Genomic DNA, 21,916 nt, shown 5'->3' with positions numbered 1-21,916 from the left:
GGCATGAGGATTTTCCCGTCATGTCTGATTCATACCTACCTGAGTTTGGAGGGAGAGAATTAGGCTTATTACTCACCACAGGGCTTCTCTGCAAGGTTGTGACCACTGTTAAAGAGAAGCTCAGCAATTGGGCACTTTTTCCTGTTGATTCGTCATCCTTTATGGATGATTCCTTATAGAATATTATAGAATAAAAATTCCAATTTTTTTTTAACTGATACGGGCTGCTGGTTCTGAATCAGTCTTAAGGAAAATACAGTCGTGTCCCCTTCCTTATACTTTAGGATCCCGCAAGTGCCAGGCCCAGGCATTTTTGTGTAAGAAAAGAATGGGGATAATGCCTTTTTTTAGCTACTGAGGAAATCCATGCTCCCACTGCCCTTTTCTTTTCCCATAGTAGCTCGAGAGAGAAATTCTGAATTAGTGTTTGTAGTTCTCTCAGCTTCCTATCTTGCCTGGCTCCAGTTCCTTCATATCTGCACAAATGAAGCAATTATGAATTATGTGTCACGTACAGAAAAGGAAGAGGTGATATATGAACCAGATTTATAGGCCATTTAAGAAACACAGAAAATTCTATGAGTAAACCTAGTCATGGAATTTCTGATAAGGAATAGACATGGCACTGTTAGACTGGGCTTAATGGAGCAAGTTTGCTTCTAGTTGGGTTTTTTCCTCCATATAGATAACATTTTTATTTGGAAAAAAATTAAATAGAGAAAATAATATAAATGCCTATTTAACCATTACTGAGAATAATAGATGTGGACGTTTTATCATATTTGCTTCAGATCTTTTAAAAAAATAATAATAATATTACAGATAAAGTTTCCTAGAAACATCCCCTTGATGCCTTTTCCTTGTCAGCCTCCCTAGAGGTCACCATTGTCATGATTTGGTATGTTTCCTTCCAGTCCATGGTTTTATACTTTTATTATGCAGATGTACATCCATAATATTGATTTGTGTGTATTTTAAATTACTTAAAAATTGAATACATGAATACATGTATTGTTCTGTTTCTTCCTTCTGTCACTTGACATTTTAAAGAATAGATATAATTTGTTTAGGCATATTGTGATTACTGGTATACTTGAACTTCTTCTAATAACTTATTTATTTTCTACTTATCATGCATTTCCCTTGTTGTTTTCTTTTCTACCCTGCCTTTTATTGATAATATTTGCTTTATTCTGTTCCTCCAGATTTGCAAGTTATTAATGCATAATATTTTTGGCGGTTATCTTTAAATTTTATTGTAACAAAGTCAATTATTTTTTGTCTGTATCATCTTCTAAAAGAAAACCAAGGCTGTGGCATGCTTTAACTTCTTATCTAGTTACCTCCTCCCATTTTTGGCCACAGCATGGTCAAGAACTATGCTGTCCAACATGGTGGCCACTAAGTGCATGTGGCTTTTAGGCACTCAGAAAAACAGAGGAACTGAATTTTTTATTTTATTTCATTTTAATCCATTTAAATTTTAAAAGCTGATAATAGATTGAGTTATTGGAAATTTTTAAATATATTTGGAACAACCTGGGTATGTGAACATGAAGCCTGAGTAAATTTCATGAAATCAAAATACAGATCAGGTATTTCTGATGAAGTTTGGTGTTTAAATGGAGACGTGCTGTAGGTGTAAAATATACATTGGAATTTGAAGATCTAGTACAGGAAAAGTTTATTAAATATCTCAATCATTTTTATATTGATTGCATGTTGAGGTGATAAAATTTTAGATATATTCAGTTAAAAAAGTTGTGAAAATTAATTTCACCTGTTTCTTTTTACTTTTTAGTGTGGCTATCAGAAGATTTAAAATTCCATATATGCCTTGTATTATATTTCTAGGACAACACTGGACTAGGATTTCTTTTGCAACTTTTTTAAACACACAAAATAATATCCATTCCTTCCATCTAGATTTATTTTTCTTATTGCTTAATTTGCTCCTTTAGGAGCAGAACCCTGTTGAAAGAGTCTGTTGTTGATAAACTTTATTAGTATTTGTATTCTGAAATGGTTTTATTTTGCTTTCCTTTTTTTTTTGTTTTTTACATGGGCAGGCACCGGGAATCGAACCTGGGTCCTCTGGCATAGCAGGCGAGCATTCTTGCCTGCTGAGCCACTGTAGCCCGCACTGCTATCCCTTTTGATTGATATCCTTAGCTGGTATAGGATTTTGGATTGACAGTTATTTTTCCTCGGCTCCTTGAAAGTACTCCGTATTTTCTCACATTTATGGTTGCTAATGAGAAGTAATTCTTTGTAGATAATCCATCGTTTAACTGATAACTTTTAAGATTTTTTCACATTTTCCTTGATATACTGTAGTTTTGTTATAGTATGTAACATTGTATATGTTTTTCTAGTTTATTTCATAGTGTGTGTTTTCATTCTGAAGGCTCATGACTTCAGTTTGGGAACATTCTCAGCCACTGTCTTTCCCTTTCTACTAATACTTGTGTTCTCTGGTCTGGAATGTCTGCTAGATCTATGTGGAACTTCTCAACTTATCCACCATATCTCCTAACCTCTTTTTCTTAGTTTCCACTTCTTTATTGCTCTTTGTTACATTCTGGGCTAATTCCTCTGCAGCCTTTGACAATTCATTATTCCATTCTTCTACTGTCTCTGGCCTAGAATTTATCTATGTTTGTATTTTTTTATTTCAATGAGCCTACTTTTCATTTTCAGAATTTTTAATTTTTTTTAAAAATTAACTACATGTTTTTCCTTCAAGACTGTTTTTGCTTAAAACATTCCTATATCTTTATAAGATTTAAGATATTTTAGTATAAAATATGCCATAATACATACATAGTGTCTACATGTGACCATCAATCTGTTCACCACCCAGTTTAAGAGTTATAACATTAGCCAATGGCTTTATCTCTCCCAGTCAAATCACCCACCCTCTCCCTCCCCAGAGGTAACCACTTTCTTGATTTTGTGTTTACTATTCATTTGCTTTCCTTATAGGTTTACCACTTATATACATTTTATAATTTTATTTAGAATCATGCCATAATTTGATTTTTTCATCCAGCATTGTTTGTGAGATTCACCCATAATGATGTGTGTACCTGTAGTCCTTTTGTTTTCACTGCTATGTATTGTTTTTATATGAGTACAGCGCAGTATATTTAACTACCCTCCCGATGATGGATATCTGGGTTGTTTTTAGTTTTTAGTTATGGTAGCCTGGTATATATACATATTTTTCACATCCTCCTACTTTCATGATTTCAGTGCCCTTGTTTTTTTGGTGTGTTTCTTTTAAGTATCATGCCGTTGTAAAGGTGTTAGCTACCTGTTTCATTTTATTATTTTAAAGTTTTGAAATTTGACTGTGCAGGCAGTCCCCCCTCCTCTCATATTTTTTCTTTTTTGGGAGTAATGGACAAAACAGCAGGCAATACCTAGCTCCAGCACCTAGTGGGAGAATAGACAGGGTACCCCAAACAAAGCATCCTGAAATGCACAAAAAGTTAACAACAAAAAATTAGAATCACCTCTCAGAGGAAACAGGTAAGGGAACTTGTCCAAGTCAACTTTGGCACTGGGTGTGAGGAAAAAAAATCTCTGATTGCTTTGACCCTGATGTGTAGCCACAATCTACATTACCCTATGTGTCCTGAACAAATATAAGTCAAGAATTTTGGGAGTTGGTAATACCAGAGATGCCTTGAAGAAAAAGATTTTTGAAGAACCACATCTTAATCGCAGCCTCAGTTCACAGATAAGTGTTTAAGGAGCATGCATGCTCACATTAAAAAAAAGAATCACACACACACACACAAACAGAAATAGCAAATTGAATTTTGAAACCAGAGACAACAGATAACTCTAATTGTTCAATTCAAGTAAAATAAGTATATTTAATACGTTCAAAGAATTAAAAGAGAGTAATGAAAGTGTGACTGAGGAATAAGCACAGTTAACAAAAACAGAGAGAGATTCCAGAAAAAAAAGAAGAAAAGACCTCAGTGGATGAGTCAAACTTCTTCAGATTAGATGTAGACTAAAAAATTATTAGTGAATCGGGAAATCAATCTGGAGAAATTGCTTAGAATATAGTGCTGGGAGGTAAAGGTGGAAAATATTAAAGCAAGTCTAGGAAACAAAAAAGTGAGACAGTCTAATACATGCTTGTTAACAGTTTCTGAAGGGGAAGGAGAGGGGAGGATTAATACTCAAGAATATATTGGCAGAGAGTAAAAGACACAAATCCTTAGATTTAATATCCCACACTAAACAATAAAAGACATTCAAGCGCATAACATAGTAAAACCACAGAATAATAAAGATAAAACAGGTCTTAAATGAAACCAGAGAGAAAACCCAAATTAAATGATTTCTCAACATCAAGAAGAGAAAAATAAAACAATGGACTAATATCTTCATGGTGCTGAGAGAACATAGTAATTAACTTGGAATCACATAGCCGGAGAAACTATCTCTCAAAAGTGAAGATAAAATGAAGGTATTTTCAAATAACCAAACACTGAAAATTTACTATCTGTTGGTCCTCACCATAAAATATTTCTCAGGGAGAAGGAAAAGTGATCTCAGAAAGTGATCAGGTCATTGTTACACGTTCTCTTTACAAGGAGCAAGTAAGGATGAGATTTCTATGTGAGCTCACTACTCTCTCTGGACGAGAAGTTTGTAATGTCTTTGGAATTCACTGTCATCTTGGATTTATAAGCTCTACAGGGTCAGAAATTCTTGGCTATAACAATATATGGGCAGAGTTCCAAGTTGTATAGAAAGTAACTTTATCAGAGAGAAGACTGGTGGTCAGTTTTTCCAGATGGAAAATGGGAATTTGCCTGGATGGCAGCATAGGTGGACTGGGCTCCCAGTGGGAGCTATTCAAATTCACTTCTCCAGATGTTTGAACCCTAAATGTAAAAGGCACTTTCTTAGTATTAGAATGGAAGATTAGAAAGATGCTTAGGACATGAGTATGGCCTCTGGTCTCTAAAGTTTATGAAGATGAATGCAGGCATTCCTTAAGGGTGGAGACAGCATGGGCAAGGACATGGAAATAAGGAGAAGATATTAGCAGAAATGTCAATCAGCCCCTTTTTCTAATGAAGTGGAGAGTTTGCATACAGAGGGGGGCCCTTAACTCCCTTTTCAAGAAATCTTTGAAGGTAGCTCGGTCATAATAAGCATGAAATCTAACAGGAAAGAAAAGGGGCTGTCTTGATGCTTCTCAACACACTACATCAGCCATCAAGGATGCCTCAGCTCTCCCATTTAGTGAAAGAGACTAGGATCTACTATGGTCCTTACTCTTTAGACTCCTTAGGGCCTGATACAAACTCGTAATCCTCCATCTGGGATTAACACAGATCCCATCAGTCCCTTTGCTGTAGTACCCCTCTGATTCCAACCCCCTGCTCCCCACCCGCAACCCCTCAAAAACAGCACCTAACAACATGTTTTTCTGATAATGACTGGCCACTGTACCTTTTGGGCTTAGCCTATAGAAGGTAGTGCTTGTTCAGCTCCATTCACCAGTGAAGTTACCTGCCAGTTGAAGATTATCTGGATCTGCCATGTTCACAGTAATTCTTCTGTTTCAAAGTTCGGGCCTTTATCGGCCCTTTCTCTGTTCCATCCAGGTTCATTGATCACCCTGCTATCTGCCTGCTGACTTGCCCTCAGATCAGCTCACAGTAGTATTCAAGACTCCCCAGAATCCCTGCCAAACCCTCTATCTGGCCACCTTGTGTATCCGCCACCCCCTTGCTGCCTGTCAATTCAGTATCATGCAACTTGGGAACTGAGGGATCCTCAGAATATAAACAAGACATTTTTTTCTGATCATGTTTTTCTACTATCTTAAATTCTGGATTCCAGCTGGATTGGTGCAGCCTCCTTTGCCCATCATTCTCCTCCCAAAATCCCAGATGGGGAGCAGGACAAGAACCTTTGACATTGCCTGCATCTCATATAACTCAGTTTGCCTTTCATGTCTTCCTTCCACTGCTCACTACAAGGTTGAACCATGAGATCATCTATGCATCCTCCTGACCCTACTTTTTCCCCTTTTCTTTTCACTGTAAATGGAAAGGTTTATTTCTGGACCCTTGTGTTCTATCTACCTATATGTCTGTTTTCACTAACATCAGTACTACACTATCTTGATTACTGTGGTTTTATACTAAGTCTTGAAATTGAGTGAGAACCCAGCACTCCTAGGCAACAGAGGGTCTGGTTTGTAGATTGAAGGTGCAAGAGTGTGGGGAACAGAAAAGAGAAGCTCTGCTTTTCTTCATGATAGAGAAGGTTCCATGGAGGAAATAAAAGAAGTTTGTTGATACAGAAAACAGAAGAGAACGCTATAGACATGAGTTGTTCTGGAGAGAGATGAACTGCTGATAGACTGGGCAGCTGACAGTTCCATGGTAGGAGAGAGAATTCATTAGGTCCTTTGCCTGGAAGAAAAACTTGTCTTTCCCCGAAATTTTATAGATTTAATGATCTATGTTTTACATATTTTATTATGTAGTTTTATAAATTTAGCAGTTTTATGTGGACTTTTCCATGTATTCATATAGCCCAACAACTGCTTTTAATCCCACTGCATTAATATCTGCATAGTTTAAGCATTTCTCTATTATTTATAGATCACATGTGTTGTTTCCAGTTATTCCTTATTATAAGTAATACAGTTTAGACCATGTTTTTACAAAGAGTTTCTTTGAATCCTGATTCCAAAATCGAAATTACTAGGTCACTATACAGTTAGTTCTATGTGTCTTTTACACATTGCCATGTTGTTCTTTGGAAGGATTGTATTAATTTACAGTGCCACCAGCCCCACCAACAGTGGGTTTATGACCTTTATTTTTTTTCTCATTTATCAATATGAAGCATTACTTCATAGCTATTTTATCTTCTTAAACTAAACATTGTACCAATGTCTGTTTGCTGTGTGTAATTTTTCTCATGGGAACACTATTCATAGCCTCTGTCCATTCTTGCTGTAGAGATTGGATAGTAACCTTCAACTTTATATAGTATTAAAATGTAAGTTGTTTGATTTTTAAAGTTAGTTTAATAACTTCGTTTTATCTAATTATTCTGTAAGCCAATAAAAATATATTGGGGCATGAGATGTGATATAAAACAATATGTGATATATTTTTCTCCATAGTTGTATGCAGCCCAAAAAGGAATCAAGTTTGACCTGTCACAGGAGTGGGCAGGAGCAGCCCAGGGATGCTGCCAACCCCACCCCACCCTGGGAATGCTCCAGGTGTATGAGATAGGGCACTTACTATCATGCTGTACCTGGGGTATAGTTAGAGATGCTGAAGTTGAGAACAGAAAAATAATAATCCGTGATAAATTTGTCCAGTTGTATCAAGAAATGAGCTGGAAACCAAAATTAGGGAAATGTGGATGGAAAATATCTCACTCCTGTTTGACCTGGGCTTTCCTAGCATCCTGCCCTTACTTTAAAGGAACAAAATGACTGGGACACTTGGGTGGATTCTGGTCACCAGTACCACTGACTGCCGGGTCCCTATTCTTTAATCGGTGGTGGAATTATCAAAGATGAATGAAAATTGTTTGGTGCCAGTGCATATTGAGAATAGGGGCTCAATATCAGTCTTTTTGCCACTCTTGTTTTAAAAAGAGAGCATTTTTGCAGAGAAATGCAGTGTGCGTGTATCTAAAACATATATTCTCTTACAAATTTACGTCTTCCCTGAAAAAAATCTGCTGACTTATGTGGTCCAGGGCATAGAAATAACTTTTTTTTTTTTTTTTTGGTATCTTCTGCAAATGTTTTTTCCAGCTTAAATACAAGTCACTAAAATATTTTCTTTCTAGTCTCCAGAGAATTCAGAGGGCAAAGATGGATCCAAAGTAACTAAACAGGAGGTTAGTATATCTTTGAAATCCTGTATTAAATTATTTAAATGGAAATTCTTAATATTGTTATGATTGTCTGCATCTGAATGAATACTATTCTAAGCAAGATTGTTGAGACTACGTAAGCCCAAGATAAAAGTGTGCCTGTCTTGCCTTGCTTTGCCTGGGTATATTTCAGTTGAGTACACTGATGAGGCATTTTCCACTTATTCTGTGGTGTTTATGTTTCTCCCTGTCAGTCTCTGTGACTGTCTATTAAAGGGATACTGAGAATTCCTTCTGGGCAAAGAGCAAGATAATAGGTAAATTCATCAAGGAGAACAAAGTCTGTCTTTCACAGCAAGAAAGTGAAAGACTGTTGATTTCATAAATTTACTGTTTCAGTGAGTGAACTATAAATTACTTCTTAGGCTATGAATATTTGCCCAAGAGGAGTCATTTCCGAAGTCAAAACCTAGGGAAGGATGCCCAAAATGTTGAAATATTAAAGTTCTTTTTTAAGCAGGAAAACTCTCAGGGCTTGGCATAACTGATTTGGCAATAATTCAAAGACGCTCCTTATTAAAATACAGAAACTTCCAAAAACCTAGGAGCTTGGAAGAGCCGTTTACATTTGACCCTCCCTGGTAATATTCTTGAACTTCTCAAAGAGGTGGACTAAAAAGTAGCAGATGAGATGGTAATTGTGATGACAGCCATTCATTCTTGTGCAGAGCTTTACAGTGTGTAGAAAAACCTGTGGCTCCTACCTTTGAACTTTTAAGCTACAAGGGGTGATGAGAGAGACAAAAACAATATCTAGTTACAGATTCTTTCAGTGATTTATATTGTAGTTAATAATTCAAAGGACTTTGTCCTGATACCAAACTCCCCTGACAAGATTTATACAAGGAAATTCTCTCTGCCAAATGGAAAACCTTTAACGAACTCTATAGGAATTAATTTAAAACAAAACTGCCACTAACTGGAACTCCAGTATTCACTTTACTAGCATTCACTATTCACGGTCTGTCAGAATTTAAGAGGTGAAGTTTGTGATACTACCCTCAACAAAATGAATGCTAGAACCAACCCCAAATGATGAATACTTGGATTTTCTTGGAAAAAGCAAAATATAATTTGTAGGACAGTTGGCTAAGCATAACTTACCTTAATGTTTTTAAGTTTGGGCACAAGAAAGCATTTGGGTTTATCCTTAGGAACTGGTAGTTAAATCGATCTGTCAGTCAGAAAACCTAAAAATCATTTCACATGCAGTGCATCTTAAATATAAAAAACAGTCTTTTCCATCCTTCTGCACTAAAAGCAAATCAAGCTGGTTAGAATATATGTAAAGGATATGTGTCTGTGTGTGTGCATTTGCTTATACAGCTATATTATACATATTATTTTAACCCCAGGACTGTTAACAAATATCTTTTCTAGACAAGAAAACTCTTTATCTGTCATTTAAGCCAGTGTAGATTAAACTAAAACTCATGTTTCTTGAGGACATTAACACAATTATTTGAAAAATGAAAGGGCCAGTCAGTTAGCTGGAGGTTTAAGGTAAAAACTATCAGACAGTGTTGGCTGATTTTTTTTCCTACTAAATTGACTGAATTTGCCAGTTACATCATTGAATATGCACAGCCTTGACTATAGTGACTAGATTACAAGGAAGGATGTGGGGGATCTTCCTTCGAAAATCCCCTGCCACAGACATGATACTTGAAGGGCGTTGTACAGCGTGTAGTCAGTATTTCAGGAGACTTGGATAATGAATAATTAAAATAATGTATTACATCATTACATTTGTCAGTTTGTAAAGCCTTTTGCATCCATTGTTTTATCTGATCTTTATAATAACCCTAAAATAATGGCAGGACAATTTGATTGCTCAGCAAAAAGGTATTGAGCATCTGACATGCCAGGCACTGTGTTAGGCTCTTTGGATTTCACAGTGAACAAAAACAGACAAATTCCTGCCTTCATGGAACTTCCACTTTAGTGGAGGGGGGGTGGGATAGAGAGGAAGTTAAATAAAATAATTGGATATTTGCTATGAAAAAAATAAAACAAGGAAGGGGAATAGAGAATATCAGAGAAGTGCTATTTACTTATTTATTTATTTTTGTTTCCCTGTATTTGGTTGATTTTCAGAACTTTAACTAGAAACAAGGAAGAGCTTCTCTCTTCGAGTCAGGTGTCTCTTACCACTCATTGTGATATTGAGCAAGAAATTAGCCTGCCGAGCCTTAGTTTTATGATCCATAAAATGGGAATATCTTCCTGATATGGTTTTTGAGGGAATTAAATGAAATGGTATATGCAAACTGATTAGCATTCTGTGTGACCACAGTAAAACCTCATTCAAGAAACTATCCAGATTTATCAGGTGAAACTGTGTTCTTCCTTCTCTTTATAAAACATACTAACAGATGCCCCCAGCACACTGAGTGCTCATAGCCGGAAGATATCCTAGAATGTATGGTCCAAGAGTACAAACAGCAGAGAAGTGCTATTTTTTGATAGCAGATAGGTAGATATTATTATCCCCATTTTTTACTATAGCAAGCAAGATTCTCAGAGAAATCTGTGGTTTGCCCCAAATGTAAAACTTGTAAGCAGTAAAACCAGAAAAGATATCGGAATCTCCTGATTCAAAATCCTGTTCCCATGTCCCTTTTGTGATAATGTTTAAGATTTTAAATATCTCTGTCTCCTTGATTCCCCAGTCACGGTTCTAATGTACTTCTTTCTCTACTTCTCAGTTTTACAAAGAAGGTCATTTCTATTTAACTTCTTATTTGTTTGGGGGAATTAAAAGCAACTTGCCTTTTGAGCCAAGTACTCACACTTAAAAGTACATGGTCAGACTCACTAGCAATAAGAAATCTCATAAAAATAAAATTACATATAAATTCCAATGGGCCCATATGTTTCAAGCAGTATTCAGCGTAGTCTAATTATTGTTTGGCTCTAGATAATCCTGTGAACCTTGTCATAATGAGATTAAACTTCTGTGTTGCTTTTGCAACCAGGTCATGGCAGTAGAAGAATCTGTGACTTTAACAGTAGCCTCCACGAGAATTTTATTGATCAGTTAATCAATAAATTCTCACTAAATACTTCTCCCATGCCCAACACTTACATACCAGTGACAAAACATTACATTAATGATCTCTGTAACAATCCTGGTGACCCGTCATTCTAAAAGCTTTACTTCCTTCCCTGAGAACTACCCTTTGGTTGCTTTTTGCCAGTTAACCAACAATCAAGAAAAATTTTTATTTCTGTCTTTTCCTTTGCTTAGTATTCCTACCCAACAGCCTGAGTCTCAAATGACTACTTCAAATTTTAGAGTGTTAAAGCAGGAAAAAATAGCAGTCTAGTCTATTTCATATCCAGTGGATGGTCCAATCATTTATGGATTTTTAAGGCTGTGAAAGCTGATGGAACTTTCCAGGAAGGTATACACGCTTGCATGCATAATCAGTACTGCTAACTGTGAGCGAAAGGCCCATCTCAGCTTCCACTGTTTGCAGTGAAAAAGAAAATCTCTTATGATGGTTACTGGAAAGGAAAATTTAAGAAAAGTCTTTTTTATGGCATAGAAAGAAGAGCTGGTAAATTTTAGGCAGGAAGTCATAAAATGATTTTACAGTAAAAGATGTACTTTTTAGAGACTGGTTGTTTTAGACACCCTAGAGAGGCAAACTTTGTTTTTGCATTAATATCCTAGGCCTTTTATTTTGAAACTCTTGTGCTGGACCTGAATTATAAAGAGATGGTAAGTCCTTTGGATCTGAACAGCTTTCGGGTCCTGCAGAGTGGTGCTTTGATTGGACTATTTCTCTGGAAACCCCAAAGGGCACTCTTACATTATTCTACCACCTATTCAGTATGTTCAGATGTTCCTGTAGAGAGGAAAGCAGCAAGAGCATCAGAGTTGGTGATTTCTCCATGAGACTTTTTTTATTACTTCAATGAGATTTTATGAAGGATGGCTAGTTGGTAGATGGAGAGGCAGATATGAATAATGGTAAACATAGTTGGCCCCTGTTCTACCCAAATTTGAATAACCTTGGGGCCCACTCAAGCTCACAGTTGCCAAACATTTCTGGTGATCAGCATTTCTTCACCTCATCATTTATCGAAGACCCCTGCTAGACACTGGGGCTACAGAAATCTAAAAGAAGATGGTTCTGTGCAGTAGGGGATTCAGATGTGAAGCAGACGGGTGAACAGTGAGGTAAGGCAGACATGGTACAGCTAGGCTGACACCAAGGGAAAGGGATAGTGATTCACATAAGGTTCAGGCCCTCTCATTAGCATGGAGGCTGCCTCTTAGATGGTGTCTCGAGCACTCTCTGACCACTGTATTCACATGATGGTAGAGGTAGTTCTTGATGCCACACAGAAGCTTCGTGCTGAGTTGTGTTTGGTAGTTGACAGGTGCTTCTCCGTACCTCAGCACTGGGAAAGTATGTTGAAGCAGCCCAGTTTACCTAATTGCGGACTTGTTTCATTGACAATGTTGCCTTTTCTTCAGTGGCACCCAGTTAATGCAGTGCAGCTTCTAAAAAGAACCATCCTGGAAAAGGCATCGCAGAATTTGGGTTTTGGTTCCAGTGCCTCCTGGGTGCCTCATGGTGAATGCAGCTATCTGCATGATAATCACAGCAGACATATGAAGTGTTTAGTGTGCAGAATCTGCCTCTGATGCAAGCACTCCAGCAATACTAATCCACAGAACTGTGGATTGAGCTGTGTTTTGGATTGTACATCCGCTTACCCTGTGCAGTCAATTTATCACAGCCAGCCTCTTAACCTGCAAGGTCTCCTATTCTCGGTACATTCTGCTAGCTGGCCTTATGTCAGATTCTGATCTTTCCTCAAAACCCTAGGGTTAAAATTATTCATGGAGGCTCTGGCCCTCTTTTTCCTTCTATAGTTTAAAGAAAGATGAGTTTAGCTTCCTCTGGCTATTTTCAGCAAGAAAAGTTCTTAGGTGTAGCGATAGCAAGAAATATTTTTTCCAGCTTGGCCTGACCAACTGACCTAGACTGAGCAAAGCATAGCTTTGAGAATTCCATGATTCCTCACATCATAAAGGCTACTACTAACCATTTTTGTTGATCCCCCTTAAGAGAAATTACTTGAATCATTTAAGCTATTGTAATGAGGCAAAGCCTGCAAAGGCAGTAAGAATTAGGGAAAACTTTATATTGTTTATTCAGCAAATTATTTCATGAGTGACTATTGTGTACTACGTGGCACACTACAGGAGATAGGACAGTGATAAAACAGACAAAATGTACAGAGTATATATCTTGGGAACACTTTTTTTTAACATGGGCAGGCACCGGGAATCGAACCCAGGTCCTCTGGCATGGCCGGCAAGCGTTCTTGCCTGCTGAGCCACCGTAGCCCACCCTTGGGAACGCTTTTAAAGAAAGGCAGTTGTATATTAGAATATGAAATCCCTTGAGGAGCCAGCTTTTGCTGGATGGTAAATAGAATTTCAGTTCTGTTTAGTTCTGAAGTGTCAAAACCAGTTATTATTTTGAATTTTTTTTTGTAACCTCATTTGTTGTTAATTTGCACCACCCTTGAAGAAGTAAAATTTCCTGAAAAATATAAACCTGAACAGAGTTCCTCACCAAATTTTCTAAAATGCCAAATTAAAAAAAAAGATTGGTGAACATTTTCTTCATTTCGATCTTTGAATATCAGCTTTTAATAGTAAGTAAAGTGTCATTTTGTTTCAGGCAAAATGAAGTCTTTCTTATTAATCACCTAAGACTTTTACTCATTCCCTTTTCTCATATGGTAACAAAATTAGGAACTCCCACTATTTTGATGTCTACACAATTATGTCTCTTCATGTATTAACTTAAAAGGTTTAGTTCCATTTTTCATAGCTCCAAAAATCAGACTGGAGACTAATTCTTATGTACCACTTGAATTCTCCTGCTATGAATTCTTTTTTTTCTTCTTCCTTTGTGCGGGGGTCACATTTCATCATTTTTCCATGTGAGAATCCCCTTATTGCAGCACCATTTGTTGAATTTTGTGTTTTTTGTTTGTTTGTTTGACTTTTTGTTTGTTTTGCTTGTTTGTTTGGGAAGTGCACGGGCTAGGAATTGAACCCAGGTTCCCCGCATAGCAGGTGAGAATTCTACCACTGAATTACCCCTCACAAAAGTAGAGATTATGGTTTGGGCCAAAGGCCAAATTCATCTTCCTTAGCTTTGCTTACCTACCACACCCTTATTTAGGAGACACTATTTCTTTGAAAAATGTGCCTACGCCTCTTTAGAGACACTCTCTCTTGAACGTTATTGTAGTCAGGGGATTTAAAATATGTTTCACTGTGTTCACTTGGAGAGGTTGGTGGTAATCATGTGTTCCTTCAGCAAAGGAAGATTTTAAAAGTGAAATTAAAAAAAAATTGACTTGGTTGAAAATAATCACACAAAAAAATGTTTTTCCATTCCCTTTGTAGCCCACAAGACGGTCTGCGAGATTGTCAGCGGTAAGTACTTCAGAAACCTTTTGGCATTTGTACAAGGACCTGTTCCCACAGCAAACGGAAAATTAAAGTGATGTTTCCCTTTGAGTATTTTCCTTTTCTTTCTTTTTTGAAAATTACCTGGGATCACAACACTTTACAGCAAATTTGGCTATTGTGGCCAGCAGCATACTTTATCACTATCAGCAATCAACAGTTGCCCAGCCCTGTTACCAAGAATTTAAAGCCCAGAAGTCTAAAGTACTAAATCTCTGAAGCAAAAGACATGCATTAACCAAAGTCCTAGCCTTCAGCTTCTACCTGTGATGTGTTAAAGTGGACAGGAATTCTCTTCCTCTGTCCCCAAGTCATACTTTAGAGCAGGTATCATTCTAGTGTCCGAATGTCCTGAAAATGTTCTGGATCTGTATACTTCAACCTCATTTTAGTACTAGGGAATCTTTGAAATAGTAATGATTGCATTTTGCCACTTGTAGCCTCTCTTTGTGTGCTAGGCCTAAGGAAGAAACAAGAGTTGCAATTAAAGCTGGGATAGAAGGTATGGCCAGGCCTCAGAGATGAACATGTCCTAGCTCTTCCTTACCACTTTCTTCTGTTCCTTGCTGGCTCCAACATTTTGGCTGACAGCATATATCCTCAGTTCAGATATTATAAGAGCTGCAGGCTACTTTGGCTTGCAGGGGAGCATGAATTTCACCCTCAACTGCACCTATGCCTGGACCAGGACAAGGATTCAAAGCAGAAATCACTATTACTCACAAGTTCAGAAGTACAGTTGAGTTTGAGATGGGTAGGGCAGTAGTTGACATGAGAACCCACCTAAATAAGGTTTATCAGAATCACAGAGAAGAGTTAAGAGCTGGGGTGCTGTCTTGTGTGTGTGTGCGTGCAGTTGCCCAAAACTCTCAAAGATGGTGTACTCTCTTCAATAGTACTTCCTTTGACGATGGTTCACAAGTTATGCTTTAACTCCTTTTGTGTTTAACTGTAGACATTACACTCTTTAAATCTCTAGCCAATTAAGTAACTAGACTTTGTAAGCCAAATAAAAGCCAAAATTTAAGACAAGACCTTCCCAATTAGCAGGAACCATCATTGAAAGCACTTTCCCTAACAAAGAACATTTCCCGTGGTGCTGAAGCAGAGCCTCTTCAGCAGCCAGCAGAATTACAGACTGAAAACTTGCCATTTCCTGGTCCCATCAAAACACTTGAATGCTGAGTCAGGTAGAAGGGTCTGACTTACAGAAATAATATAAAAGGAAATCGTTTAATGTGAATTGAGAAAATAAGTGCATGTAAATATACCATATCAAAGCCTGGAATAATAGAATTTTATAATCCTGAAAATTTAGGAGCTATAAGAGCTGTATTTGGGTAACAGACTGTAGATTTAGGGTAGTAAGAAGATTAATAAAAACATTTCTTACTTTTCAAGCTCATATATATGTTTTTTGAAAGGTCACTTCTAACAGCCAGTCTTCCTGAATTGAGCTGTCTACAATTTCATTTTATGCTCATGATGAAAAGGCCCAGATTCAATATGAAGCTGGATCACCTAGAGGTATTGGGGAGGAACATGCATTTTTCTCCACAGGGGGGAAAGCCTGGCCAGTGTTTTCTATTTAAAAACCATTCTCTCTGGTGTCAGGAGAGATGTACACTTAAACTTTTTTTCTAGATCTGTGAGAGAAATATTTGCCCTAAAATATCTATAGAAAACCTGTGGTTTATTCACGTTGTCTCACCCCCAGTGTCCCCGTGTGCCGTCCAGTATCAGGGCTCCTGTGGAAGCCGGCCGGAGTGGAAGCTCTGTGTGAAAAGGGTCATGGGAACAGGGAGGAGAAGCACAGGAGGCAGGACAAAAACGGTAGCCTATTGGGCTCTTTAGCTAATAAGATCTGTTAAAATCTTAAACTTTGGGAGGTAGCATTTGACATTTTATCATCAAATAGTAGTCTTAATAAATAGCTATAAGAACAAGTGAACCTAGGGCCTGGGTGGGCGAAAGTCTCTTCTCACCTTGAGCTGGCATCAGAAGAGATGAAAATAGGAATAAGCTTGGTGACAGAACTCGAAATCTGCATCACAGGTAGAAGGATTTAGAAATCATTTTTAAATACATCACAGGCAACAGTCTTCATTACCGGATGGGCTTTGCCTGTGATTGTGCTGTGATTTCTAGACTCTTAGGACGGCCAGTATGACCAAATTCATTGAGGCATTTAGCCGAAGCCTTAGTCATTCCTCTTGCTGCTGTGCTGTGATAAAAGGAAGTTCAGAGACCTCGAAGATAGAAGCTTAGGCCTGTTCCCGGATAGCTATTCTAGACCAGGGAATAAGAAGTTGTTTTTTAATACTCACCTGCAGTTCATTTGAGAACCCAAGATGAAAATAGTTATGAAATGTAGAGGTCTTTAGACTGTTACCTCATACAAAAATTAGGACAAAATATTTTGTGTTATTTAAATTATCTTTACAGAAACCTGCTCCACCAAAACCTGAACCTAAACCAAGAAAAACATCTGCTAAGGTAAGAGGTACTTTCTCTCTCCCCCTTTGGCTTTTTAAATAGTGAATAAATTAGAAGTTCATATCCAGATTATCATCCAAGAAAAGTTCACATTTAATGATTCAGGCTAAATGTACTGACCAGAAAACTGGGTACCACTATTACAAGCATTCTCAAAAAGCAGAAAGCACAGCTTTATGCTTTAACGGGAATGTGTTTTCCATTTGGTCAACAAGGCACAGGAAGTCAGAGCATGTTGCTCTAAGAAGCCTTGCATCCAAAGGGGATTTGGCAGCTGCCCAGTGAACATGAAGTTCACATGGCTCTCCAGGGAGGTAAAGAAGGGCTATGAAGACATGACTGCCAACAACTCAAGGAACTGGGAAAGAGCACCTCTGACTTCTTGTAACTGGGCTTAGTAGGGCAGACTGCTGGCTACTAATAGTTAAAACTAGTGAACATTTGTATTGCCCTTGTACTATGCCAGACAACATTCTGATTGCTTTTCTCAGTTAACCTCACATCATCCCTACTGAGGTAGGTATGAATACCCCATTTTGAAGATGAAACTGAAGCACAGAATTAATAAGAAACTTACCCAGAATGGTTTTTCTGCCCTCTGCCCTTCAGAACATTGTCCCTTGTTGGGACATGATACCCTGTTGCTATATTTTTTCTTTCTCTTGTGAGTGGCCTGAGTAGGTGATTTCTGAAACAAAACTTACTACTGTGGTTTGATCGCACAGTTGGGAACTTTTCTCCCTTCAGACCTTCATTTATGAGCATTTTTTTGTCAGCTTTCTAGTCACTGAAGCTGCATGCCTCCGTGGAGGTGTTTCACTGGAAAGCAGCAGCAAGGCTTCCTCCTTTATGGCTTCTTCCCAGCTTCTGCCCCCAAATTCACCAAGCCTTACTGTGCTTCTCTTCCTGACAGCCACTTCTCGCTTTACTGGGAATGGAGGTCTACTGAAAACAGCAAATACATGAGGGAAATCACTGTCTTTTCCACAGAAGGGAAAGTCTGGTGGACTTTCTAAGCAGCCTGTTGCATATTCATAGAGTCTTGGTGTAACTCAGTTGAAGCCCAGCAAAATGGCCATTCTATTTTCCCCAAAGGCTGTCATGCTGGCCACGGTTGTGTTTCACCTTGTCTTTAGAGGGAAGTTGATTTTAGCTTAATATCACTCTTTATATAACATAACTCTGTTTCCCTGTGCTTTGCTCCTCTGTTAGAAAGAACCTGGAACAAAGATTAACAAAGGTGCTAGAGGGAAGAAGGAGGAAAAGCAGGAAGCTGGAAAGGAAGGTACTGCACCATCTGAAAATGGTGAAACTAAAGTTGAAGAGGTACTTTCCATAAATACCTCCCACTGATTGAATCAGTGTCTTAAAAGAAATTGCTCAATCCTTCAGCTGGTGATAGCCTGTTCATAATGTTTCTTTTTATTGCCTGTAATGTTATTGCAGATCCACATCTCTCGCTCAACTGTTAATGTCTCAACCTCCAGAGGTACCCTACCCAGCACACTGTCAGTAAAGGGGCAGATTGAAACAGTGAGAGTTAAGGGTACAGTAGAAAATTCTGCATGTTTGCAGTGACTAGAATCAGATAGTAGCGTGGTGTTTTTATGAACAGTGGGAGCTTGCAGGTAAGGCTTCCATGGTTGCTTGAAAAGCAGAAAACAATAAATGGATAGAAGTGTTTGCATAATATATTCCTGCCTTGTTGGTTTTACACCCTGAGTTGAAATAGGTTTTGTTGTAGAGCTGCTAAAAAAAAAATGCTCAAAAGTGTGTGTGTTGGTGGGGTGGACTTTTCTTTGGCTTATAGTTGTTCAGTAGTAACCGAATCTTTTTCTCTCCCCTTCTTTTTCACAGGTACAGAAAATTGAACCTGTAGATAACGAAGGAGAATGAATTATCATGAAAAATTGGGGTTGATTTTATGTACCTCTTGGGACAACTTTTAAAAGCTATTTTTACCAAGTATTTTGTAAATGCTAATTTTTTAGGACTCTACTAGTTGGCATATAAAAATATGTAAGAATGGACATTTTACCTTCTCATAGTCCTGCTTTTTGGAAATTTCCATCATTCTCAAGTAAAATAGGTATCAATTTGATATTGGAAGCTGTGTATAAAATTGATTCAGCATTCCATGCACTTGCTTTAAAAATTTAGTCCTGTGCATACTGTGGTGTTTTTACTGTGCATATTTGAATTTTTCATGCAGTTTTTCTAGAGCAATAATCAGTGGTGCTTTTGTACCTAGGTTTTATGTGATTTTAATGAAACATGGATAGTTGTAGCCACCTGCTGACTGTGGTTTAAAATAAAAGGTTTTCTTGCCTGCAAAATACCTGCCTCCTAGTGTCATTTCTGTATGTACTGATTGTTTTGCTTTATTGCTCCAGAAGATGTAAAGAATTTCCATAGTGTGTGTCCTGATATTATCTCTAATAAGCCAAACAAATTTGTTTACTAATCTTCTGGTTTTAAAAACATAATTCTCTTAATAAATTAATCACCTAAGAGTGCCAGTGTAGAAGAATGACATCTAATACACTTTATACCAGAGGTAGCCAGCAGTGCTCACTATATAATGAAACAAACAGTAACGTAAAAAAAATTATTTATGAAGTGGATAGAGCACTGCTAAACCAGAACTAATAAAACAACTATAAATCAGGGCTCATTCTTGAAAATCTCCCATTTTCAGTACAGTGCTGGTCTGGTTTGAAACTGTTATGAACACCAGAAAAGCCATGTTCAATCCTGATCCAGTCTTGTGGGAGCAACCATGTTCTATAATCCTGATTCATTATTGTAGGGTAGACTCTCTTGATTGGATTGTTTCCATGGAGATTTGACATACCCAATTGTGGGTGTGGCCTTTTGATTAGATTATGTCCATGGAGATGTGGCACACCCAATTGTGGGTGTGAACTTTTACTTAGATGGAGATGTGACTCTGATCATTCAAAGTGCGTCTTATTTAGTTTACTGGAGTCCTTTAAAAGGGGAAACATTTTGGAGAAGGCTCAGAGCTAATATAGATGCAGAGATTTGGAGATGTGGAAGATGCAGCGCTTCCTATGAAGACAGCTTCCCATGAAGATGTTCAGCAAGGGAGAACCCAGAATTTTGCCCCAGGGCAGCTGAGACCCACAGTTGCTTAAAGAGGAAGCTGCTGAAATCAGAAGCACAAAGCAATGAATCAGAAGTAAGGACCTCAGATACCAGCCAAGCTGATAGAGAAGTCCAGGAAGTCATTCAACCTTTCTTGAATCTAGGTATCTTTCTCTGAATGCCTTAATTTGGACATTTTTATGGTCTGACAACTGTAAGCTTGTAATTTAATAATAAATCCCCCTTATAAAAGCCAACCCATTTTTAGAATATTGCATTCCAGCAGCAGTAGCACCCTAAAGCAATACTAAATCATATTGGTATAAAAGTATTTCCTATTTGTTGAGAACTTTACAGCTTCAAAATCTCTTTACCCAGCAGGACCACGTTTCAGCCTTGCATCAATGTGGGAAGGCAGTTTTTGTTGGTATTATTAGAGCCCTTTCTAGGCTAATAGGAAGGAGCTCTAAGTAAAGAAAGTGTGTGATTTTGGGTCCAACAGGAAGGAAAAGGACCCAGACTTTGACCTGGTCTTTGGATTTTAAACATAGAGTCTTTCTGTTTATGGAAGGGCATAGAGTGCCAGGAACCGAGGAGTTAATTTTAAAAGGATGGGTTTTTTTTGTTTGTTTGCGTTTTCAAACTGTATAACTGCATAAGCATCTCTAGAGAGGCTGAATTGTGCACATTCCCCTTAGAAGAAGAATTGTGGGCATTCCCCTTAGATGAAGTTTTCATCTAAGATGGAAAGTAGTATCTATATTGCTTAGGGACCACTGCAAGAAGTTTTTATTCCTCAGGGCTTTAGATGCTTTTATGTTGTGATTATCAACTAAAATATGTTCCTCCAGCTTATATTTTGGGGCTCAGAACTTAAACTTAGGTCATTGTTCCAAGTCTAGCATTAGTCTACTACAGATATCAACCATAATATAAACAGAATGACCGTGTTCACCATTTCCTTGGTTTCTATTTCTGAAATAAAATGTACCTTAATCCATAAGAAACTTTTTGTGTTAGATATGCTGAACACCACTTTTACTCCAAAGAAAACTATCTGGTATCCTGTGATCACTTTACAAAAGTATTTTCAACACATAATTGGCACTTAGTTGAAGTACATTGCTGGCTATCTTCCCATTTAGAAATGGAGATTTTTGTCTTCATAGATTTACTTTTTAAAAAATTACAAATATGACAGGTAATCTTTAAAAGTCAGATATTGCATAATATATTTAAAGCAAATTGTCACATCTCAAAGGTAATTACTGTGTACCATTTTCCCTATTACTGTACACACCATACACACAAACATGCACTGATACTTTTTAAACAAAAGTAGGACTCATACTACATGTCTTATTTTGAATTTATTCAAATATGAATATAATAAATTATATTTGGGTATAGGTCATTTCTAATATTAAACTGCTGCCAGTGATACTACAGTAAACATTCTTGTACATATAGCTTTGCCTACATACATATTTCTACTCATCTAAATAATTTCCTAGAATTGGAATATCTGAGGCAAAGGAAATGCACATTTGACATTTTGACGACTATAAAAAGGTTACCAATTTCCACTCCCATCAATAGCATATAAATGCCATTTCTTTCAATCTTTGCCAGTTCTCTTATTTTGGTCAGTATAATAAAAGAAAAATAATGCCTCACTATTTTAATTTGCATTTATTTTATTACTAGTAAAATTGAGCTCCCTTTCATATGTTCAGTAGTCATTTGGATTCTGTGAATTATGATATTGTCTTTTTTCTTTTGGGGTTAGTGTGTTTTAAAATCATTATTATTTATTATAACCATTGATGCTGTTATTTTTGTTTCTCAAACACACAG

The 21,916-nt window shown here is 37.4% G+C and overlaps 1 protein-coding gene across 6 annotated transcripts in view; it reads left to right on the top strand.

The window, feature by feature from the left end:
- The window catches only part of HMGN3 (high mobility group nucleosomal binding domain 3), a 31,926-nt gene extending 12,637 nt beyond the window's left edge, over positions 1-19,289 (top strand). The window contains exons 2-8 of one of the 6 annotated variants that reach the window (XM_077162291.1): positions 7,861-7,911; positions 14,393-14,422; positions 15,880-15,982; positions 16,901-16,951; positions 18,164-18,277; positions 18,398-18,484; positions 18,809-19,289. In XM_077162291.1, coding sequence (XP_077018406.1) covers positions 15,932-15,982; positions 16,901-16,951; positions 18,164-18,277; positions 18,398-18,484; positions 18,809-18,847 — 342 coding nt within the window. In that variant the 5' untranslated portion in view covers positions 7,861-7,911; positions 14,393-14,422; positions 15,880-15,931 and the 3' untranslated portion in view covers positions 18,848-19,289. The other 5 variants (XM_077162289.1, XM_077162290.1, XM_077162292.1 and 2 more) reach the window with 5 other exon arrangements.
- Positions 19,290-21,916: the final 2,627 nt, after the last annotated feature.

Source organism: Tamandua tetradactyla, chromosome 5, assembly GCF_023851605.1.
Source record: "Tamandua tetradactyla isolate mTamTet1 chromosome 5, mTamTet1.pri, whole genome shotgun sequence".
NCBI lineage: Eukaryota > Metazoa > Chordata > Mammalia > Pilosa > Myrmecophagidae > Tamandua > Tamandua tetradactyla.
This window is presented reverse-complemented; position numbering and strand designations above follow the sequence as displayed.